Source organism: Carlito syrichta, unplaced genomic scaffold, assembly GCF_000164805.1.
Source record: "Carlito syrichta isolate Samal-C Ts95f unplaced genomic scaffold, Tarsius_syrichta-2.0.1 Scaffold315653, whole genome shotgun sequence".
Classification (NCBI taxonomy): Eukaryota; Metazoa; Chordata; class Mammalia; order Primates; family Tarsiidae; genus Carlito; species Carlito syrichta.
Window position 1 is genome coordinate 28,799 of NW_007259749.1, and position 26,310 is coordinate 55,108.

Consider the following 26,310-nt stretch of genomic DNA (forward strand, 5'->3'; position numbering starts at 1 on the left):
AACATTGTAGTGAGAGGATGCTGTTGAGCAGTTAAGATGTGGCATTGAGTTGAGAGCTAAGAAATTATATTGATAGTATTTAATTTGAATTAATTTTTGCTGAAACAGCGATATGTGACTGGTGGCTGCCATATTGGACAGCTCAAATCCAGAATTTAAGGGAAAGATGTAGTTTGGCAACATAAATTTTTACAGCACATTTTAAAGCATACGTATGGGTTTCATGCAACATTTCAAATAACAAGTCATGAATAAAAGTAAGAATGAGATGGAGGACAGAACCAGAAGCAAAACCTTAGTCATCTCCACATTTCAGCTTTGGACAGAAGAAAAGGAAGCTTGTGCAAACTACAGAGAGAAAGGTAATATTGAAGTAGGAAACAGCATTAGAGAAGGGTATCAGAGAACTCCACAGAGACCCAATTTCATTCAGAAGGCTTGTCACTAAGGCTACTGAAAACTGGAGTATTATAAGACTTGAAAAGCTTCAAATGTATCTGGCAACTTGAAGGACACAATTTTTAAAAATTATTCATTATGAAGATTAAATACCACGTTAGAGAGAGTCAGTTAATGGAAGATGTGATTAAAGTTTATAAAATAAAGAAAGTCAGAACTGGGAGAGAGAGAATTGCCAAAGTAGTTAAAATTAAAAATTGAAAGATAATTACAATTAAGCACAATTACAACTTATTTCTACAATTTAAAAAATCATCATGAGAAATAGCTATGTGAAAATTAAGCACATTTGGGACTTGAGAGGAAGACTTGCAGAAAGAGGCTTCAGAGATGAAAGAAGAAAACTGATGTGAAGTGCTAGGGATGCTCAGACAGCAGGATGAGAAGCTGGAATGAGAAGAGAACATCTTTTTCTTCTAACTCAGAGGGGAAAAAACAAAATAGATCGGTTCACACAATCTAACTCTATGGATGCATTTTAAAACTGCCTGCTACATATATTTTCTAAAGCATGTGTTTCCCAAATTCCATATGATAAAAATACAATTAAATAAAATGTTTTACCCTGCCTATGCCTTTGAAGATAGTGTTTAGTTTTAAGTTTACTGCTTGTTAAATCCTAAGGAGCTTTGATTTTTTTTTAAGTATAATCTCATAAAAAAGTATAATTTTCTTCTTTAAAATCTAGGATGTCATATGTTGGTAGTTTTTGTTATTGTTTTAGTTGTTGAGTAATATAAATTTATCTTCTTGGAATTCACATAAATGTTCCTAAAACTTTTAAAAGGATGTTAGTAGTTCATTGTGCTTTTACAACATCAAAGCAAGAAAAAACTTTTAGCAGTTAAGTTTTGATTAGACTAAGTCCTAAAACATTAAGTTTTGATCAGACTAAGTCATAAAACATTCAGTCACTAAGTAATATTTTCGATGTAAGATTCACAACCACTAACATATATATTTATATATTGTTTCCTGCCTAAGGAAATCAGAAATGGGTGTGCAATTCAGATTAATAGCAAAAATCAGAGCATCGTGCTTCTTTGTGGTGTGTGTACTCTGCCAACGATGATTGAGATAATATATTGTAACGATAGCAAGGAAAATAAGATTGAATTGAGTATGAATGAGCTATCTAGGAAAATGTTATTTCTTATTAGATTCCGGAAAAAGTACAAATGGAACTTAAGTATGTATAATAGTATCCTAACAACACATAGGAATCTTTATTTTCTCACTGTGTCATGAGATCACACCTGTAAGCATGTATCTTTTGAGAGTGCAATAGAGATGAAAAAGAAGACAAAAAAAGATGTTTGATGAAAGTTCATTTTAAAAGATGTTTGATGAAAGTTCATTTTACCTTTAACAACGTATATTAAGAATAAGATTTCTACATTTTCTTCCCTCTGTCTTCTTTGGTACTCAAATTTACTGTTCTCTACTTGCACAACTATGTTTATCCTTTAGGAAATTTGCCCTTGGATCCATATAAATATCTTAATTTTTCTTTTGGTCTTAGATAATTGCCATTTTTATATTTAGTGACAAAAATCTCTTGGTATCAATGTCAAGTTGTATTGCTCTCTCTATTCTTTTTTTTGTTTAATCCCCAATATATGTAAGGAAAATAAATTATTTAAAAAGTCAAATCTCAGATTTTAAGTTTTTTTCCATCACTTTCAATCTCTTTTCTGAGTCTTCAAAACATAGTCATTTCAGCCAGGTTCAGTGGCTCAGCCTGTAATCCCGTGCCTTTGGGAGGCTGAGGTGAGTGGATTGCCTGAGCCCGCCGGTTGGAGACCCACCTGGACGGCGAGACCTCATCTCTACAATAAATCAAAAAATCAACCGGGCGTGGTAGCGCATACCTGTAATTCCGGCTACTCGGAAGGCTGAGGCGGAAGGATCGCCGGAGCCCGGCAGGTCGAGGCTGCGGTGGCCGGGAGCGGCCACTGCACTCCAGTCTAGGCGACAGAGACTCCAACTCATTAAAAAAAAAAATAGTCATTTCACTTCTGGTGTTATAAAGGGAACGTTGAAATAGAAGGTGACTTTAAATTCTGTAATCTCATGGAAGAACTTTTTTTCCCCCTTCAGAAAGTTCATTCTAAAGTACAGGACCAGAGACAGTATTTTATTTCGACATTTTTGGTCAACATAGCTGCTATACTGAGTCCCTTGTTCTTAACAGACTTCCTATCCAGTAGCTGTCCTGTAGTTGCTGATAAGTGTGTCAGCTCAGAAACTCCATCAGCCTTATCAACACCTTCCATTTGTTATTGCATCCATATGGCATAGTTTTAAAATGTTACACTTGATTTTTCTTTTAGTCCTTCAGTTAATATCTATGCATCTCAAGTAATCAAGTAGGACCAATCGAGGTACTGAAAAACTATGTAATTTCTCACTCTCTTAATGTCTTAGCCTTCAGAGTTGTTCACTCTCTGTCTTTCTCTCTGTGTGTTTTAAGCTTCCATTATAAATATTTCCATTTTATTTATTTAATGACTATACATTTTAAGTGTATTTAAAAGTTGTCTAGACTTCCTAATATAAGTTCTTATGTTTTTTCAAATTCAATGGATTGAAAGAGGTCGTGAGAGTTAACAAAAGATCTTTCACAACACTAACAATTTGATTTTTAGCTTTCCACTCATTCTTATCTTCCCACTCATTAAAAACAATGTTGACTAGAATATGCCTTTCTTTCTCTGTAATGTGACTCTTTGTAGAATGTACTCATGTCATTTACATTTATGGAAGTAATTTGGATTAAATCAAATAGTTTTTAAAATATTTTTAAAATTTATTTTATTGCGGGACACATGTAAGGGTTTGTATACAGGTAAGGTTTAGGCTTCTAGCAAGCCCTCTCTCCCTCTGGTAGTGGGGATTGCAACACCATTCCCAATAGTAAAATAGATTTTAATTAGCCTCATTTCTCTTTATCTGTCTTCTTCTTCAAATTCTCCAGTTTTCTTCTGTCCACCAATTCCCTACTTTCTTTGACGTCTTGCACTTTGATAGTCAAAGTAAAATCTGTTGCCTATCTATTTGATAGCATCATTAATAAAATTAAGTAAATGAAATAAAACAAAGTAGTTTTTTTTTTCCTTTTCTAGGTTGGTTACTAATCTTGATTGACTCAAATCACATGAAGTCTAATATGTGTGCATTATCCATATGCATATGTGCGTCTGCATATTTTCATTTTACTAGTATTTTGAGTAAGCTACATTCAAACTTGTCTCAAGCAAAAACATTATTGATAGGAAACCCTAAATTTAACTTCAAATGAAAAATTCATATATTTTTCTAGGCGTCATAGATAAGGACAAAGTGAAATAATAGAGAAGTATGTATAAGGGAGCTTAAAAAAAAAAAATCCAGAATTATCTTTTGGGGCGAGCTCCTTGTAGTACACTTGTATACTTGGTATTTGTTCCTCCAGATCAAATGGCTAATCAAAGATTTTATCTGGAAGTTTTGAGAAGGTTGTGTCATAATTTGTGGAAGAAACATCCTGAGTTATGGCAAACAGATGACTGGATTTTCCACCATGACAATGCCCAAACCCACACCGCACTGAGTATTCAGCAGTTTTTGACCAAAACCAGCAAGACTCCCATATCCCACCTTCTTTATCTACCCAATCCTACCCATAGCAACTTTTTTCTTGTTTGCCTGGATGAAAAAGTCCTCAAAGGCAAACATTTTGCCAATGTGGAAGAGATGAAACAAAAACCAGAAACACTGTAAAGAATCAAAATTGACAAGTTCAAAAACTGTTTTGATCAGTGGAAAAATGTCGATAGATGTGTTGCATCAAACAGAGAGTACTTTGAAGGTGTCTAGAGTTTAAACATATAAGAATAAATATACTTTTTAAAAAATAAATACTTTTTTGGGGGGGGATCCCTTCTCATATACAACTGCAAGAGAATCTAAATGCCAGTTATTGTAATGATGAACTGCTTAGACTGTGGTCCTGATAAAATTTCAATGTGAAGGCCATGGCATTGTTATTCCATGATATAAATGCTATTCCTGTCATAGCAAAATGAATTTAAGCATCCCCAAAATACTTGTTATAATCAGGATTCAAACAAGTAATTTGTACATCTAAAATTAATGCAATTTAAATATTCACTTTTTGCTTAGTCTATGAAGGTACCTTCACAAAATGCTAGGTCTAACATATCAGAGGAAACAAATTATAAAATAATAGTTTTTACATTAGTTCCTGCACCTATATTTTTGAGAAATCATGATAAATGATCTAGTTGTCAAATGGTGACACTTAACTACTTGATAACTGAAATTACTAAAAAATGGAAGTAGCATGCAAACTGAAAATATTACATTAAATATAATTACAATTGTTAATGCAATGCATGGATAATCTGCAGTTAAAACATTATTCAAATTAGGTTAATTAACTCATAAAATAATTAGGGTTAAAAAGATCACTTAAAATGAATATGCATGCTTGAATACTTAAAATTACCCCTCATTTTAACTTTGCATAGCAAATATATGCAAAGAAACATGACGGTATAATTAACAAGCATAACATAAGAAACTAACAGCAATAAATAAATTATTCCAAAATGTAATACTTGTTTTCTACAAATTTGTATTATTAGGCTGATACTAAATCATTATAGCTTCCAGTGACTTTGTTAGTAATTTATCTTAAAATGATCTTTCATTTGTTTAAAATATTTTCTCATCTTCAATTATATCTTTACTGTAACTTTCAAATGATACATTTTATAATAAATATATTCCTGCCTTGTTTTTTGTTGTTCAGATATAAATGAAATAGAATAAAGAAAATAATATTTTTTAGTAAATTCTCTATTTAATACTTTTTCAGAACCTGTTTTTTGAAATTGAATTGCTTAGATTCACTTTGATAATTAATATCATCAATGCACATTATTTTGCCATCACTGAACTCTCTTACAAAGAGAAAAAAATAAAATTATGTTAATCAGGTTTAGTATGTTTTATTGACTTTAATGTTATTAATTTACACTTACTTTTACGTCAATACTTACTAGCATTAAGAATATAATAGGTAACAAATGAATAATATTTTGCCAAACTGATTACAGTCTAAGTAGTAGTAGTATGATTAGAAAAATTAACAATGAATAATATATTTGAATATCCCTTATTCAATTTTGAGACCTTAAAGATATGGTCTATGATTTTTCAAGGTGCTTTGCTAAAAATTGTATATACTTATGATAAATTTTATAAACAATTTCCAAAGCTATACAGATTCATTCTTTGATAAACATCACTTTTAGAGTAACTTTGTAAGTAATTTATCAAATACTAATCTCTTTATTTCTCTTGTTTAAGACTGTTTTCAGGTCACTGAATAAATATTGCCTATTTCCATTGTTTAAGGACAAAAAAACCACCTCCTAATCCTTAATAGTTACTAATAATGGTACTATTTTTGTTATTGATATCATTGTGAGTTGGAAAGGAAGTATGATGCTCAAGAACTTAAAAAGCATACTAACACTAATCCTTGTGTTTTTTGTTTGTATTTTCAGAGACAAAGAAATAGCATGGCATGAAACATGGCTCAGTTTTATTACAAAAGGAATGTCAATACCCCCTATAGAGATCGCATCCCTCTAAGGATAGTACGAGCAGAATCAGAACTCTCACCATCAGAAAAAGCTTACTTAAATGCTGTGGAAAAAGGAGACTATGCCAGTGTCAAGAAATCCCTAGAGGAAGCTGAAATTTATTTTAAAATCAATATTAATTGCATTGATCCTCTTGGAAGAACTGCTCTCCTCATTGCAATTGAAAATGAGAACTTGGAGCTCATCGAACTACTCTTAAGCTTTAATGTCTATGTTGGAGATGCTCTGTTGCATGCTATCAGAAAAGAAGTCGTTGGAGCCGTTGAGCTGTTATTGAACCACAAGAAGCCTAGTGGAGAGAAACAGGTACATGCAAAAATACAGTTTTTAATTTATTTTACCTCAGAAGGGTTTTTAAAAGATATTCAAATTTCCTGAAATTTTAAGAAATATGAGCATCCAAATCAGAAGTATATGATGCCAGGAAACTATTGCTAAGTACACCTTTCATATCCTACAACAGTTACCTCCTCTTGCACTCCATGCCCTGGCAAATCATAAGTAATTTTTAGAACTAAAGCAAAACAAATCAACCTATGTAGACCTTCTCATAAATTGTTACCATTTCTATGTAATGCTCAACATATGTTGTTTATAGCTTTAATGTGTATGAGTGGGTGTTTTTCCTCCTGTCTTTCATTTTCTAACAGTCTACACTGTCAGACTGTGAATTGTTTTGTTATTTTCCTCTAACCTGCTTGCCTGTTCTGGGCTTCTGCATCTTATTGCAAAAGTGAGTTTCATCATCTAGTTTTTATATCCTTTAACAAACCCTAGTGGATTATCCTACATTGAAACTTAAAGAGAGAAAAAAGATCACTAGAAAATAGCTGAACTCTGAAGGCTAAATTAACTATATAAATTTACAAATGGTAAAAAAAGTACCTATATCTTATTGTTGTCAATAGAAAATAAACTAAAATGGCATACAGTTATAAATATAATGTCTTTTTTTTAACATCTCTCTGTATTTTACTGGTAAGGAAGTAGACAGAGACACAAATGAAGTCTGTTAACAGGAGTCTGTTTTTGCCTGTCAGCCTCCTTCCCGTTGTTACTGCCTTGTGTCTGAATTCACTATTTGATCCTTTTTCCTCTCATACTGAACTCTTCACTTCCCTGCTTCAAGGATAATTGACTAATTGTAAATACATTGCAGATACTGTTATGGCTCAAAAATCTGTCTTTTAAAGTGAAATCTTATAAAATGTATACTATTACAACTCTAGCAATTTCTGCCCTATTTGATAACACACACATCTCTGTCTCTGCAGATGATAGACTGTTAGGAGGTGTGACATTCTTTTTTAAGCAAGCTCTGCTATGAGCTACCATTATCTTTGCTTTCCTGGAGGATTTTTATCAGAATCTTTGCTATTATTAGGAAGAAAACTTCATGGCTGAGTGTCTCCTTGCCTTCTCAGAAGTCTGTGTTTTATGGTCTTTTTTATGTCTCACACTCATTCACCTCTTCCCCTTAACTCAGCCAAAACTTTGATAAAACAACACTTCATAATAGCAATACTTTTCTGCTTGTTGCTTTGTAGGCTTTTTGTTGTTTGCTTCATGTACACTTTTTTGTGGATTATTGTCTCATCGCATAGGTAAAATTTTCTTAAAAATTTGCTTGTTTCATGTATCCTTCTGAACTTGAACAAGCCTTGGTTGAAATAGACAATAATAATCTAAAGGCATATTTTATGTTAAATCTCAGTTTTTCACCACAAGGAGGTGCAGAGCACAGACAAGAACGATAAAAGCATGTTTTTATCTATGTTTAGAAGCTACTACCTTAGTCATCTTATGATTTTGAAATTCCTTCTACATTCACACCCATAAAGTATTTGCATTTTCTAACAGCAATGATGTTATATTGTGCATCCTCTTGTTTTATGTCCATATAGGCAACCATAAGTCAGATGTTGTGGCTGTGGTGTAAATCATTTTAGACTGTAGCAAGCCTATAGAATAAAACTGCCATTGAATGTGGTTTTCATGTTTATTACTAAACAGCCTTCTTAGTTCTATTTTCTAGAGAACATTGGCAATAAATTCCAGTGTCTCTTTAGACAGTGACATTTGTACTAACCAGAATAATTTGGTGCCTGGAGAAGATATCTGCTATTATAAGAGTGTTTGTTGGATGATGTTCAATGTCTGAGCTAAACTCTAGCCTCACAAGTAGGTCCTGGCTCCTTAAAGGTACTTGATACGAACTCTGATTAATAAAAGGCAGTAAAGGTTTGCAATCTGCCAAGAGTCTGAAATATTCCAGGCCATGTGTTTCTGGAAAGTTTCTCTTGTATTAGCCTGCTGGCCAAAAATTCCTTTTCTATTTGTACATTCTAGAATTCCTTTTCAGCGAAGGCACTGATAATAAACAAAATTGTATCTTTTCTTTTGAACATTCTAATTTTAAAAGAGCAGTTTCAATCTACCTCAGAGTTCCTGTTATCTTGTACAATTAAAATGAAGTTTTAACAACATGAAATGTACACAGAATAGTGCATTAAAAGTGTCTTCAAGGCATGGGTAGTACCAAACCCCATTAGAACTTGACTGTTTATCTGTGATTGTCTTTGGTAATAGATCTCCTAAGCAAGACTAACATCTTTTGAAATGACAGTTTCTTCTTCTTCTTCTTTTTTTTTTTTAACTTAAAAAAAATGTTGTATTTCAAAGATGTGGGTTACAATTCAGAGATAAGTATATAAATGTTCATTATGCACGTACCCTTGTTGATGAGGTATGCTCCCCTCTCCCCCAGGAGAATCCCCCTACTGCCAATCCCGCCCCATCCCCTGCAATTTCCCACTACTGACACTCCTTTTCTTAAGTATTAGAATAATTGGTCAAGGTCCATTTATGAGTGAGAACATGTGATACTCAATTCTTTGTTTCTGTGAGAGGTCACTCAGTATTATAGACTCTAAGTTCATCCAAGTTGCTGTGAAGTTCATAATTTAGTCCTTCTTTATGACCGTGTAATAGTCCATCATATATATGTACCACATTTTTGACAGTTTCAATACATTAATGTGCTGAAGGTAAGAAATATGTTCTTGACAGGAATTTTTTCTCCCATAAGTTGGAGTTACTTAAATTATTTTTGTGATCTTTGAAATATATTTTATGTATTATTATAATTCATCTTATTTTCAGACTCTGGCACACATTGCCAATCATTTTTTTGAGGTCATTGAAGCCAAATGTTAAACCTAAAAACAATAATATCCAGTAATACAAAATAAATGTAACATCCCAAAATGCCAAAATGAGTAAAAAACAAAAAAAAAGTTCTATTAAGTATCATATGTCTAATTATTAGAACACTTACTAAGATCTTGAAATGTGATTAATGTGCATTAGAAATATATTTTTCTTGTATACATTTTTTGCCTATTTATTTTTTTCTCTGAAAAAAGTTTCAGTATGGCATCCTCCATCACAAGGGCTGTGAAATTTTAGATGAATCTATATACTCTTCAAATACATTCACTAGGGGCCAGTTTTTGGAGTGCTTGCTTTGACAGACCTTATTCTAGGTGCTGAGGAAGAGCCATGCTTTCTATTCTGTAGACTCTTAACATCTAGCTGTGAAGAAATAAAGGGAAAATATCATGGGAATATGAGTAAAGGTGATCACAATTGAAAAAATGAAAAATCAATCTTCTAGCATATACAGAATCTTCTAGATAATTATGAAGTTATATTGACTGTTTTTGGCAAATACAAAATGTTCATGAATAGAGGATATGAGAGCAGAAGAAGGGATAGAAAGAAAGAGGAAGAATGTTGAAGGGTTTATACCTTAGAAAATTGAATACCTTTGACTAAGATAAAGACTATGAGAGCTGGGCTCAGTGGCTCAATCTGTAATCCCAGTGCTCTGGGAGGCCGAGTTGAATGGATTGCCTGAACCCGCGGGTTCGAGACCCACCTGGGCAACTTGGCGAGACCTCATCTCTACAATAAATCAAAAATTAACTGAGCGTGGTAGTGCACACCTGTAGTTCTAGCTACTTGGAAGGCTGAGGCGGAAGGATCACCAGAGCCCAGCAGGTCGAAGCTGCGGTGGCCGGGAACAGTCACTGCACTCCAGTCTGGGCGAAAAGACTATGAGAAAAGGTTTATGGGACTAGATTACATATTTTCAGTGTTTGACTTGCTGATATTGATAGCTAGGAGTTAACTAGAAATGTTGGATTTGAGAATGGAGTCTGGGATTGGTATATAGATGATATCAAAGATACTGAAGCAAAGAAAATCACCTGTCATTCTGACAATGATTTTTCCCTTCTTGATCTTATACATTGTTTAAATATTTGTGTTGTTTTTTGTATTAAATGCCTTTCTTGGTGTAGCATTTAAAGAAAAGATACAGGTCTTGCCCGATATAAGTATTTCCTTCTATATTTAATGTAGACCTTCATAGATGAGGATATTGAGATTTGAGTGTTTTTTAAATTTTTTCTTAGAAAATGAAAAGATATAATACTTGGTTTATTTCTTTCCTCTAGGAGACAGTGCACAAACCCTATGATTCTTTGGACTAAGCAGAATTCATTGCATGATAGTCCCTGGTGACTTTACTGAACTTTGCTTTAACCGTTTTAAGTACCTTATTCTCTAGAGGGGTTGACTGAGAATGACTTCTTAGCTCCCTTTTTCAGTCAATTGACTGGTTACTTGACAATTATTTCCAGCACACCTTTTTCTTAGATGTCTTCTAAGGCCAGATTCAATTTCAGTTTCAGCTGCTTCAGAAAAATGTTTATCAGAAGCAGAACTTTTCCATTTTTTGCTTAGTCCAGTGGTTGTCAGTAATCAGCATCATCACTGGAAGGGCTTATTAAAACACAGACTGCTGGACCCACCTACAGAGTTTTTGACACAGAAGGTCTGGAATGAGGCCCTGGAATTTGTATTTCCAATGAGTACCTGGTGATGCTAACGTTGCCAGTCTAGAGACAAAACTTTAAGAACCACTGACCTTTAGAGGATGTTGAAAGTTTTAGAAAACCTATATATGTGGTTATGATGTTGGGTGTGTTAAATCACACTATGTTAACCTGGTTTTCAGGATAATTTTAATTAATTACCTTAAGTACTATTAAGTGGTTAATTGATGTGTGAGAGTTTCTCAAATTCAGGAACATCTTTATTATGTTTTTCCCCCTTCGGCGGTGGTGGGGGAGGGGGGCAGGGAGGGGGTTTTGCTAGATATTATGTATTAGCATAACAGTTAAGTTCCTAGAGAATTTAGCTGAAAAAACTTTGGCTTAAAAGTTTTACTAAAAAGAATACATGGTTTCATAATTGGGAGGGATCTTGGAGAACACTTATCACCTCATTTTACAAAGGAGGAGAAGGAAGGGGGAAATGGTGCCTGGGGCTGACATGACTGAACGGACCTATATATTAATAACTAAGAACCAACCTTGATATAGCCTAGATGATGATAATAATCAAATTACCAAAAAGAGAGACAAAAATAATAATAACACTAGATAACATTCATTGAGTCTGAACTGTAGTATGAATTTTACTTGCAGGACCTCATTTAATTTTTACATTATTCTGTGAAGGTACTTACTATTGTTATCATATAGATGAGGAAACGAAGACCCAAAAATGCTTATGTGGCATGTACCAGATCACAAAGCAAGTAAGTGTCTGCTGGAGCTTAGTATCTCAGAAGGTAATCACTCTACAGTCTGGCTCTAGACATTGCATCAATTTGAATGGGGGCTTTTAAGTCAATAATTTATTATGTAGTTTCGGATATGAGTTAGTCAAATTTGAAAGAGTTTCTAGATTTACATATTCCAACTATCTCTATTCTGAATATTATGAGGCCATTTATAATTTTGTTGCCCAATAAACATTATTTGTGACCCTACATGTTTCCTGCTAAGCATTGTGTTAAAGATTAACAAAGTCACTAAAAGCTGTGAAGTATTGGGTAAAAAAACAGAATAAAATGATAGAAATGTCCAGTTCACCACTTGTTAATTGAACAAATCTCTGAATTTCTCTGAGCCTTGATTTTCTTGACTGTTAATCAGGATGCTAATCTTAATCTGGTCTGCTTCTCAAAGTCTAGTAATGTTCATATTCTGTAAAAGTATTTTTATAAGGTAACATGTAATAACAGCATAATAGTATTGGCATTACTGTATTATTCCTTTACTCCGTCTTCCTATTGACAAAGCAATATACTAATACTGAAAATATGCTGAAAAGATTAAGTTAAGCATCCGCAATTTATTCTCTAGAGTGCAAGACTTATTTTTTCATTTGAAAAATGCAATCATTGGAAACAGAAACCCAGTCTAGGGAGCACAAAGAAGAATTTAATTCAGTTTACTTTTTTTTCTTTCCTTCTCAGTGCATATGAGACTTTCTTTAAAAATAGTTTCAGCAGACTTGTTAATACAATTGTGGCTTTAGGAAAATTACCTAATATTTAATCAGAAAATCAAATAATCTGAAATAGGAGATTGGTATCAGCATGTTAATGCAAATATCCATCTAACAACAAAGATACATTGCTGTCTAAAAATATAGAGCATTTTCAGTTGATACAGATGCTGATAAATATATTCCTGTCTACTGGATCAAGAACTATGTTCTTTAAACAAGTCTAAATTTTTCTAATTGAAACTGCTTACATTTTCCTTCAAGATTTAGATATCCTGAAAAAGTTTACTGTTAACTCTTGCATTCATTGGATTTTCCACATTAGCCTTTACAACCAGTCTACATTTTCATGAACTCTATTCAGTGATTATTAAATGATACTGTATATAGCAAGACAGTCTATAAACTCTAGACAGTACTGCCCTCTGTAGAATGCAGTTAACTTAATTGAGGTCACTTCTTTCTATTTGTTTGTATTATACCCTGTTTTAGGTCAAATCCTGGATACTGACAGTAAGTGAGCCTCAATGAATATGCAGCCATAACTTAATATCATAAAAATTCAGAGAGAAAGAGAGAGAGTGAGCTAGAGAGAGCAAGAATATAGCAAAGTCTTAATACCATCAAAATTCAGAGAGAAAGAGAGATAGTGAGCTACAGAGAGCAAGAGTATAGCAAAGTCTTAGTATTTTTTAAGAAGGATTTATTGAGCGGACAGAAAAGCTTCCCACAGAGGAAGGGGACCCAAAGGGGTTGACCATAAAGTCTTGAATATGCTAATTTGTCCCCTTAAAATACCAATCCCATTTGAGACATAGCTAGATAAGTTATCAACTATATTTCTTTAGATTCTGATATGTTATTAATAGAAAAGTTGCTCACAATATTTTCTTAATCTACTATGAACATAAAAAAGCTGAAAACTATCCCCAAATTATGTTAATAATGTAAAATAGTCAATATAAGCAAGTACTTTGAGGTCTAAGAAATAAATTGAATCTTATTATTCCACAGCAGGGAGCTTAAAAGTTGTTACAACATAGAGCATAAATTGTGTTTAGTCGACTGGCAAATGGCAGTCATGAGAGATCCGAATAATTCTGTTCTAACAGAAGGAATTTTTAAAAGATGGACTATGTTATACTGTAATATGACAAAGTGGTTTAAGCTACCTGGTCATTCTGACTCATAACATAATACATTATTTAACCTCCTTAGTCACATTGACATTTTTTGTCTTGATACCAGCAAACTTATAGATATATAATCCTTCTAAAACATGTTTTCTAGCTCTTTTCTCTCAGCCTAACACACAATGAAAATCAAAAAAAAAAAATTCAATATTTTTGAAACACAAGAATAAAAGGCTTTTAGCCCTTTCTGAAAAAAAAATTCAGATAAAAGTAAAACATAAACAGCCTCAAGCAATAAAGCAAACCTCTAAGTGTTTCAAGATTTCTGTTCCACAATATGAAAATACACGACAGAACTCTTCTCTGTGTTTAAGCAGAGAAACTGAGTAATGCAGGTTTCTTAGGATGGAGGGAGTGAGAAATAGTAAAGAGAATTGAGAGAAAAATGTGGATATAAATTTTACCTTATAATCTCAGGAAAATTGCTTAGTTATTTGAGCCTTGACTTTCTCATAATTAAGAAGAAGATCACAGCCGGGCTCAGTGGCTCAGCCTGTAATCCTGCGCCTTTGGGAGGCTGAGGTGAGTGGATTGCCTGAGCCCGTGGGTTCGAGACCCGCCTGGGCGGCAAGACCTCATCTCTACAATAAATAAAAAAATCAGCCGGGCGTGGTAGTGCATGCCTGTAATTCCAGCTCTTTGAAAGGCTGAGGCGGAAGGATCGCCGGAGCCCAGCAGGTCGAGGCTGCAGTGGCGGGGAGCGGCCACTGCACTCCAGTCTGGGTGACAGAGTGAGACTCCAACTCAAAAAAAAAAAAAGAAGATCACAACTCCTGCTCACCAAATTGTCATGCCTAGCATTAGGGGAGCATGGCAAATATAAGCCCTGGGTGCCGTCTGAAAGTCATTTTATTCTTACATCAAAAGCATTTTATATTTATTATATTTGAGTTAATTTATAATACATAAGTGCATTGATGAGGCTGAATATTCCTCAAAACAAATGCACTGTGAAATATTAGTGCTAGTACGAAGAGTGAATTTTTATTAAAATACAAAAGAGTAAAAGGAGTCTTTCATTTATGGGCTTTGGTGAAAAGCTTCTGTGTACCCATTTTTATTAGCTATCCCTCTAATCTATTATAAATGTTATGATTAAATCTAAAATTAATGACATTATTTTTCAGTAAGCAATTTATGAATTGAATTTTTTAATCATAATACTCCATAATATTAATCACTTGGGAATAACAGTAAGTTATATAACAATTGTAATTAATTGAATACATAAAGTGTTAATATAATTGGGAATTATGAAAATACATATTATGATTACTTTGTCTTGTAACTGTTTCAACATGCCCTGTCTTTTAACCTATATTCATTTATTCTATGATTAGATACAAAATGAGTAGAGTTTTATGGTTTTAATATCAGAAACACAAGCAAATGAAGGTATAGGTAGTGTAAACTTTAAAATGTTCTTTTCAAGAACCAGTTCTTCAAATTTAGAAAGAGTATTCATATTTCCATTGTCACAATTTACAGTTCATGCACTTATTTCTTGGGTAAATTAATTTCTAAATGCTTCGGTGTTCCATCTCTATTGCTTGAATCGTGTTTTAGGAATACTTGAAAATGTTTCCAAACCATGAGCTTTGAGCATATAAGAATGTTAAAACCTGCCCCTAGGAGTGTGTGGTTTATGGAGGAAGAGAGAACTTGATAGCTGGAAATGTTTTAACAAAATGCATTATTTCTTTTCCCTTGGATAAGATGATGAGGGGCAAGTGGAGTGGGCTTAACTTTGCCTGATTCTCATCTCCTCTCATATGTAAGATAATTGCATCATCACTTCTTGATTTCTTGAATCTCTGGGGGAAGGTCTATAGATTTGTTTGACTTGGAGATCTAAGCTTAGTCATTACACAACACTAGGACCATAATACATAAATATGAATTTTTGATATAATAACATCATGATAAGTATACATGAGTATTAACTATGCATTTGTTTAAACATTATTTTTCTCATTCTTCAAAATATCAGAGAATTCTCAATTAGAAGTACATTGAATATTTTCCCTAAAAAAAAAATACATATGTGTAAAAGCCAAGTAGCTTGAGGCGAGTTTTAATATATTTTAATATTTTACCATAGTCACCATACATCAATGAATAATAATAAAAATTGTCCACAACTGAGCATTACAATGTATCAATAATTCTTATAAGAACATTCTAGATTATAACCTTACTTAAACTTCATAATATCTTTTGTGATAAGTTTTTTCGTTACTGACATTTTTAAAAGAAAGGCTAACTTACCAAAGTTGCCATCAGTAACTAAGTACTTAGACTGTTATCCTTACCTCCAACTACTGTGTAGACACTACTAATGAATTGCAGAGTTCATTGTTGGTGACCCTAGTAGCAGCCTCGGAATCTTTGTTTAGCACTTGGTTAAGCAGTCACTACTAAATAATAGGGGTTAGTGAGAAATAAATGCATGTATATAAGTAGGAAATACAGAAAACTTTTTGGTGTGTATCTTCACATTTATTTAATTGAGTCCCTCCACTTATAGTAAATGGTTATAGACAAGGACATTGAGGCTTAGAGAGACGGGGGAACTTGCCCAAGTAAGATTTAAGTGCACGTTTCTTTGTTTTTTTCCTGGCCTTTATTCTGCCTTTGCCACACTGCCTGGCTACTTTGACCATCACATATCCAGCAATTAAAGCCCTTCAGAACATGCCTAGGAATAAAACTTAGTCCCTAGATAGGATAGAATGGTCTCTCCATATTTTTGAAGAAGTTTCTGAAACTTATTCAGTTAGAAGTTCCTGACCAAATCTGCAGTATTTTAAAATTACTCACTTAATACAACTAGTTATCTGATTTCCTCTTAGATTGTTGTAGGAAGAGACTGGCAGTAATAAGGGAGATGCTGCTGGCACATGGAGAAATTGCTGGGAAGAGGGAGGTGAGAACAGCACATTCACAAGAGTGTAGGAGATTTAATGTCATGCAATGCACATTTCAATATTATCCTGTTGGGGGGGCCTAACGTAGCAGGTTGAGGGACTCTGGGAGGGGCCCGTTTTTGAACTGAAACTTGACAGCTGAGAATCTGCAGAGATAGACCCTGCCGCCCATGCTGGAGGCAGTGATTTGGCAGACAATGCAATCCCTTTTCTTCATATAAATTATCAAACGTATGATATAATATAAATTGTGAAACACTAACGGAGTTAAACATCCCTCTTCTTTACTATCATCATCTCTTGCAATATTATGTTCAAATGTTTCATTTTCTTCTATTTTGTGAGCTTTACAATACCAGACAGTATGTATATGTATAATTATATATACACACATGTAAATATGCACATATATCCACAGAAACATATGCATATACATACGCATATACACACATATGTACACATATGTGAATATGCATCTATCTTACTGATTTGTACACCTATGCTGGCATAGACAATTTATAGTAAAACTTCAATCATGCATTGCCTCTCTCTATCCTCCCTTTAACATTTGTTCATTGGCCTGGTCTTTCTGGGCTTTGTTTGGACATATTTTCCCCTCAGCCTTACTGTTAGGTAATAGACATAATAGACCCAATTCAAAGTTTTCTCTTTTCCCTCAGTATACTAATACATCCTCTCTCTCCCTCTCCTTCCTCTCCCTCTCTCCCTCCCTCCCTCCGTCCCTCCCTCCCTCCGTGTCCCTCCCTCCCTCTCTGTGTGTGTGTGTGTGTGTGTGTGTGTGCATGTATGTGTGTGTGTGTGTGTGTGTGTGTGTGTGTGAGTGTGTGTGTGACATTTGGGAAGTGGAGAGAAGGGAGTGAGAGGATGCAGGGATAATCGCATAGTCATATGTCGAGCACAGAATTACCAACTGCTGTTGGAACTTTCAGGAAGTCAGTGGTCTCAGTAAAATCACCGCATTTGATTTGAGGTGCCTAGGCAGACAGTGATCTCTCGGTCTCTCGCTTTCTCTTGGGAATACAAGTGACTCTTAGTCCCACTTCAGTTGTCTTCAAAAAAATCCTTCTCACGGAATGTACCCGTATATCCTTTGTCTGCATTCCATATTATCTTGAAGTGAATGAAAGAACTCTACATGGGGAGTCCCAAGCCTTGCGAACTCAGAATCTCTCAACTGCTGTATCTGGTACCTGTAGAAACTTTAACTTTAACGTCCTGTTACCTATATATAAGGAGCGCTCCCTTCTTCAGTAAACATCAATTTCCTTTCCTTCTGTATACACTCAACAGAGTTCCTAATATATGGCATCTGTTCAATAAATGCTAGCTAAATTTACTACAAGGGACTCAAGAAGCCACAGACATTTTGATGGTCTATTGTTAATTTTTCTATTCCTTAGGTTATAAAATGAATCTTGTTTTCTTTATATCTGCTTTCTTTCTAAATTACACACACACACACACACACACACACACACACACACACACACACACACCCATGCACATATATACCCCTTCATAATAAAATAATGTAAAATGAAATTTCTGAAGCTTCTTTTTAAAAAAATCCTAGATTGTTTCTTAGTTTTGGAGGAGATTCTAAAAGTTATCTGGCACAATCACACATAGAGTGTTTATTATTCATGCTAAGCATTCTTGATATAGAATCATTCTCTTCCTTTTCAACTTCACTATAACAGAGCAGCAAGGGAACAACTCAAGGTGAGGAGAGAGATAGGAAAGTGAGGACAATGGTTTGGGTTAGCAAGTTTTAATAAAGGAATCATTTCTTCTCTTTCTTCTTTTATCTTAGAAATTTCCTTAGCTGCCTACTGCAACCAAAATGTTGCTAGAATTACAAAGAACCCCCTAACTTGAAGAAATCTAATTAGCAAACAATTACAGCAAACTGTTTTTAAGATTTTAAAAAAACAGTAATTATATTTAGCATGCACGCTCACTTTGTATTCTATACTATGTTGGTTTTTCAATTGTATTTACATCTATATTTTGTGGGAGTAGGGTAACAGTTTCTAACACCTCAGAAGTAGCCATATTAAATTATGTAAGAAATAAGAATTGAAAAAAACTCAACATCAATAAAAGAAGATGGACACTGGAACGATTGTATTTCTATGAGGATGGTACTAATGTATTTTTTAAAATGATTTAGTAGTTTGGAGGAAAGTATGATATATTGGCAAGTTGAATGGATATCCTTTGCAGAATATGATATGCTCTTCACCCTGAATGGAATCAATATGAAATAGTTTTGTTATGTACACATATAACTCTTAGCTCTATCAATAACTGTTTTAGTTTTAAAAATTATATTTGATAAGTTAAATGTATGTTAAATAATGCTAATTTATACTTTTCTTGGATATTTTATTACAGAACATTTTACTTTATTAATCTTTTATCAACTGAAGAGCTTTTGATTATTCTGGTCTGATCTTAAATTACCAGCATCAGGAAAGTACACATCAAGTATATTCTGGCTGGTGCTTTTTAGCCTAAATTTAACACCCACTTGGAAGGGGGCATTAAATCATATGTTCTATAAGCAGCTGCTTTTGATGATTTTTTTCTTTATTGCACCATGTTCCATTTAACTCTAACTTATTCTGTCTGATTCTCTCAACCAAAACGTAGAGTCAATGTCTAACCTTAAAATCAGAGTGAATTTAAGAACATTTTGATATTACCCTTACTCCCACACCCCTCGCACACTGGTCCCTGCAACTATCACCTTTTACAGATATAAGGAAAGTGAAGCTTAGAGAAGTTGAGGAAATTTATCAAAAAATACTGAGATTATTAGTTCTCGAGCCAAGCCTAAATTCAATTTTTATACAATCACATAAGAAGAAATATGTTATAGTGAAAGAGGGTCAGGTTTGGGATCCAGACAAATATTTGTTCAAATCCTGACTTCACCACTTTCTACTTATGTTAACCAACAGTAATTATTTAACTTAAAACAGAAAATGGTAATGACCACATTTCACCATTATTATGAGGAATAGAAATGTGAAATCCTTCATGTAGAGTGCCTAGTATATTTACATTTAATTTACACTTAATTTAATATTATTAACATGATCATTAGTCTCAGAATCAAGTATGCTAATTTGATCTATGTTTAAAGATTCACATATGTGTCATGCTTCTAAGTTGCTATAATTAGTTTCCAAATATTCTGACGCAGAACATGGACAGCAAACATGGATGCAGAATTGTTGAATTCTGGTAGTGAAACCTCTGAGTAGATATCTGCATAACAGTTGGGAGGGTGTAAAGCTAGGGAAGGCTGGATGGACCAGGAAGCTTGATCATGACCCCGAAGTTGTCTCAAAGTCAGGAAAGAAGAAATAGACGAGGCTTATAAGAATCAGAAAATGTTAAATAAACAGAAATACATTATCAATCATCAAACAAAATGTGTTTTTTCTCTAAATAAAGAAAAAGGGAAGGAAAAACATAATAAAGAAAATGATCAGTGATGACTCCATAGAAGAATATACAAGTGCCTTAGGGATATTTTAGGAATTGTATCTTCAGAAGACACAGAGCATTGAAATGCAGCATTGTCAGTATAAATACAGGCTCGCTGTTCAGCTAAGTCACCCTGTCTTTTTTAATAAATGAGGTAAAGCAGATCAAGTTTGTTTTGAGCACTCTTAAGGAAAAGACTGCCACCTGGTGAAATAGTTGAGGCTTTTAAAAATAAATGTATTCGTTTCAAACATCTGGCATAAGCTTAAAAGTAATATTCATATATTTTATATTATTTTTCTTTGCTTTTTAGCAGATAACAGTTTTTTCACTGTGAAATATTATCAGCAATTTTGCTAAAGCACCACATAATCACAAGTTTCCATGAAATTTGTCCATTTTTTTCTGGTTTTTATTAACTAGTATAAATGCATTTTATAGGCTACCTAATTCATTAAAAATTACCAATAAAGAAACAAAATTTTATGAACCACCATGTCTTATGTTTGGGTTATTTTTGTTTGTTTTGATTATCTAAAAAATGGCAAGATAATATTTCGGAATTAAAATAATGCTAATATACTCAATTTATTGTAAATCTGATCCAAGAAACAAAAAATAGGCAAAGAACATTTTCATTATGATGGTGCTCTAATGAAAGTCTCTAATTTTCACTGGAATTTAACTTCTTTAATATATTGTATGTGGGGCATGAGAGATGAGAAATTAATCTCTGATTTTTTTTCTCTAATAAAACATAGCAGGATAGATGGGAGAAAACACATTAAAATAAGGATTAAGAAGTCTTTTATGTGGTTGATACAGAAGTCATAATTACTAAAATATTTCATTCTCAACTCCAAAAATTTGAGTTCAATGGAGGAATAATAATAATCATAATCATAATCATAATAAAACCTCCCCTTTCACATGTGCATTAATCAGTAAGTCAACGGTCTCTATGATGTGTTCTTTAGTTGTGGACAGAGGAAAGCTACCATTCTGTTAGGAGGAGTAAGGCTGCCATCCATCAATTTCCTCCTTCCTAGAAAGCTCTAAAATGATGACATGGTTTACCATAAATTCTTTTCATCAGCTTTACACTGTCAATTTCCAGCATTTTTCCAAGTGTTATTTCAGTTATATTTCAGCAATCTCAGAAGCGAAATAGTGTTTAAGAACAACTTATTTTAGTAGCACTCTTTTTACAGCCGTATTTTTAATCTCAAAGATTATGCTTTGTGATTTCACCTTTTCTGAAGACTGGAAGAACTAAAAAATAAGTATATTCAGATAATTTGTCTACATGAAAGCAAAATATAATCTACAGATAAATTACGATCAATAAGACAGTTTATGAAGGTCATAGCATGTAATATCAATGTAAAAAATTCAAGCCCGGTGTGGTGGCTCACACCTGTAATCGCAGTACTTTGGGAATACAAGGAAGGTGGATTGCTTGAGCCCTCAGGAGTTCCAGCCCAGCTTGGGCAACTTAGCAAGACCCCATCTCTATGAAAAATCAAAACAGTAGCTGGGCATGGTGGAATGCCTTAGCCCCTGCTATTTGGGAGGCATAAGGATTACCTGCCTGAGCAAGGAGGTTGAGGCTGCAGTGAGCGGTGTTTACACTACTGCACTCCAGTGCAGATGACAGAGTGAAACCCTGACTCAAGAAAAAAACAAAAACAAAAAACAACTCAGATGCATTTTAGACATTAATCAAAGTTGGTCTATGCATTATAAACACTAATATCAGCAAATTATAATTTAAAATTGTATATAAATATATAACTTTACAAACTAATGAATATGATATATACTTTTAGAAGAGAGCATTTTCATCAATAACAAAAATATAAGTTATTTAGGATGTATCTAACCCAACATTGTGTAGAAGTTTCAAAATGAAAAATTAGAAAATTTTATTGAAAGCCCCTTCATGTCTAACTGAAACCTGAGTCTGTCTTGCAGGGGTCTATCATACCAGGGGGCCTTGTTTCTCCCTGGCTCTTCCATATCGTTGTTTATTCTTTTTAACCTCTCCACCCCAGTTGTAATAGTCCACCAAATCTCATTGCTTGAAGATTTTAGCCTCAGGTTTACTGTCACCCTCCTCACCAAGGTCTTCTTCATATTCTCTGGTTATACAAATAGATAATTCTAGAGTTACCCTGGCTTCTTTTAACCCACTTGTCTTCTTCTCAAACACTTATCTTTAATTCCACTTTACCTCAGGCATCCATTACCACGACCACACCCAGATTTGGTATTATCATTAATTATACTATCTCCAAAGTCACCATTTCTTTCCTGCTCACTCTAGTCCCCATACTCTAAAATTTTCTCAGTCTCTTACTGATTAAAATTCAATAGTTCATCATTGTAACATCTGCTGACAAGTTTTTCCTCACTCCTTTTTTAATATTATCTGGTATAATTCAATTTCTGTTTCAGTCCAATCTCTGCCTACTGTAGGCCTGTACCCAGGCAGCCAGAGAAGGCTGAAGAAAAGCATGCAAACATTTCAACTAGTTTCACTCTAAAGGTAAAACCACTAATTTCTCATGGGTACTCAGTGGTGCTCAGCAATCCCATTACATTTCCTGGGTACATACATCTTCCACTTTTCTAGATGATTTGTTATTTTTCTTCTCTCTTTCCTCCAACAAAGTCACAACTCTTCTCCTCTCCCTCTTTCTCAATTGATACTCTCCCCCTTCATCTTTACTAAGAAAACAAAATCAATCGTGAAAAAACTTCCATATGCCTCCACCACCATAGCTACCAAATTACCTCAAATATGTGCCCTGGTGTTCCAGGATTTCAAACTCTCCTGGTTTTTCTCTTACTTCAGTATCTGTTTTCTCAATATATTTTACTAGTCTTTCCTCATCTTCCCCACCTCCAAATTTTGAAATGCCAGACAGTTCAAATTTCTAACTTCTCTGTTCTATCTATACTCACTTCTCACTCCCTAAATGACATTCAGGCTTTAAATACTATTTGTATGCTGATGATTATCAAATGTATACATCCAGATTTCTAATGCCATCTCAAATTTAACATGCAAAAGCCAAATCCTAGTCTTTGTTGTGTTCTGAAACCTCTTTTGTTAAATGAGTTTTCTCAGTAAATTGCAGCTCCATCTATATAGGACAGGATGGTTAGTTGTTCCTTTTTTTTTCTTTTTTAGTGACAGTTTCACTCTGTGGCCCAGGCTGAAGTGCAGTGGCACAATCACAGTTCACCTCAGCCTCACCTTCCTGGGCTCAGGTGATCCTCTCACTTAAGCCTCTCAAGTAACTGGGACTACAGATGTGCACCACCACATTCGATTAATTTGTTTATTTTTTTAGAGAGTTGAGGTCTCGCTATGTTGCCCAGGCTTGTTGGTTGTCCTTGACCTCCCTTTTGATCTTAAATTCCACCCCCAATATTAGCAAATCTTGTTGACTTTACTGTCATATCCAATACTGTACCACTTCTCAAACTCTCCACTGCAATTTCTCTTGACCAGCTAGAAATCCTGCCTTGATTACTGCAACACTCCCATTAACTTGTACTGTTTCCACTCTGATCTCATTAATTAGTCCATTCTGTTTAACAGGGCCACTATGACATTTGGGTTGAGAATGGACTAATTAATGAGAACAACTAGTATTATCCCCTGCTCTAGACTAGAGCAGCTAGTATTATCCCCTGCTCTAAACGCTCAGATGTCTTTTCATCTCACTAGGAGTAAGAGCCAGAGTCCTTAAGATGGATTAAAATGCATCTGTTGCCTCGTCTGCCACTGATTTTTTTTTTTTTTACCTTGTCTTCTGCCACTCTTACACTTGCAAATTGTACTCCTATCTAATTGGCCAAAATGCTAAGCATGATTGTACCTCAGGGTCTTGCCTTTGCTGTTCCCTCTTTCAAGAATGTTCTGTCCTTAAATATAAGCTTACCTTTATCTTTCACATTCTTCAATCATTCAGTCAAATGTCACTATATCAGTAAGACATTCTAGCAAACCTATTTAGGGCAGCAATCTCTCCTTGACTCCAGTAATCTTTATTTCCTCATATTCCACAGCATTTTTCTCTATGACTTTTAAAATGTGACATTCACTTATTAATTGATTTATTCAGTCACTTGTTCCCTCACATCATGTGACTTTTTCTCTCCTCTTCTTTTAGAATGTGAGTTGAAGGAAAGCAAGGATTTTGTCCATTGTGTACACTGTACAAAATTCCCAAAATTTTGAAGAGTAACTGGCATAAAATGGGTGCTCAGAGGTATATTAAATTGGAAGAATAAAAATTAGTATATACAGTCTATAATTAGCTCAAGGAGAATAGCTAATGTTGTACATGAATACAGTTAATATTGTATATAGAATGAGAAAACACTGGGATCAAATTTGACGCCTGGGAGGAAAAAGTGCTCCAGGGATGACTAGCAGAAGGGACTGCAGTGATACTAAGAAAGAGCTAGGGAAAATGATAATGTGATAGTGATGGCGATAATTACAATAATCATACTAGTGTCTTATCAAATATTATATGGAAAACACTTTTATATTCATCATTACTATTAATCTTCAAATGAAACTGAAGAGGTAAAAACTATAATTATCTCCACTTCACAAATAAGAACATTGAAGTGTGGAGAGATGGTTAAATAACATTCCCAAAGCTATAAATGATTAGTGGTACCACTGCCTATGCACTACCATCCAGAGAAAATAACCTCGGAGAAGTTGGGACTAGTGAGTTTCAAAAAGGAGACAGTGATAAACATTGTCAAATAGAATGAGAAATTGAATCATTGACCAGAATTCATGTGTAGTTCATAGGAAATTGTTTAACCCATTAGCCATATTTTTAACAAACATTTCACTTAAATGTCATTCAACATTTAATAACATGTAATATATTCATATATAGTTTTAAAAATTAAAACAAAAGTGAAGACTGTGTGTTAAACAGAGTTGGTGATAATAGCCTTCAAATTACTTTGGTGATTCAACCTAGTCCAATTTATTTATTTATTTATTTGTATGTTTATTTATTTTTAATAGTACACAATTTCTGTTTATTATAAAGTTACAGTAATCAAAACAGTGTGGTATTGGCATCGAGATAGACAGATCAGCAGATCAGTGGAGTAGGGAAGAGGATCTAGTAATAGATTCACATAAATGTAGTCATCTGATATCTGACGACAGTGTGAAGGCAATTCAGTGGAGTAAGAGTAGTCCCCACAACAAATGGTGGAGTGAAAGGGTGCAGGGAAATTCACCCCAAAATATGATGTTTTGCCTCAAGGTCTCTCTCAAACTGCTTTCTCTCCCTGTTAAAATTATCTATTGTAGGAAAGAAGGAAGAATGCAATCAGACGTGGCCCCACCATTTTACAAAATAATACCTGTCTCTCAGGTTCCTTCAGCTTCCAAGATAACTACTCACAAGTCATTCTCTGTTTTTCCCATGCACTCATTCTTCCATGCATGCATTCTTCCTTGCCCCTCCTGTAACTTGTTTTACTAGAATGCAACCCCCATTCTTCCATTCTTTCTGAAACCTGGAAATGGCTTTCAAGTTTCTTTCTGTGACTTGAGATAGTATTCAATTTTCTTTTTTTTTTTATTAATCTATATTTTTTATTATGCTTTTGTGGGGTACAGTTATGGGTTAGATGTACAATTACGTTTCATTCAGGCACCCTGTTGATAAGAGGTGTTTTCCCATCCCCAGACAGATATTTGCTACTGTTAATCCCATCCCCCCCCATAGTTTCCCAGTACCGTCAGTCATTTTCTTAAAGTATTACATTGGATGTTCAAAGTCCATTATATGAGTGAGAGCATGTGATACTCGGATCTTTGTTTCTGTGAGAGGTCACTCAGTATTATAGACTCTAGTTCCATCCAGGTTGCTGCAAAATTCATGATTTTGTTCTTTTTTAAGGCTGCGTAGTATTCCATCGTGTATATGTACCACATTTTTTAATCCAGTCCTCTTTTGATGGGCAGCATGGTTGTTTCCAGGTTCTTGCTATTGTGAACAACGCTGCGATAAACATACATGTGCAGGTATCTTTTTTATAGAGTGATTTGAGTTCTTC

At 34.1% G+C, this 26,310-nt stretch overlaps 1 protein-coding gene across 7 annotated transcripts in view; it reads left to right on the plus strand.

The window, feature by feature from the left end:
* Positions 1–6,028: 6,028 nt before the first annotated feature.
* TRPC4 (transient receptor potential cation channel subfamily C member 4) overlaps positions 6,029–26,310 on the plus strand; it is a 174,607-nt gene continuing 154,325 nt past the window's right edge. For all 7 annotated transcript variants that reach the window (XM_008073127.1, XM_008073129.1, XM_008073125.1 and 4 more), the window contains exon 1: positions 6,029–6,440. In XM_008073127.1, the coding sequence (XP_008071318.1) occupies positions 6,063–6,440 (378 nt within the window). In that variant the 5' untranslated portion in view covers positions 6,029–6,062. The remainder of the gene's footprint in view (positions 6,441–26,310) is intronic.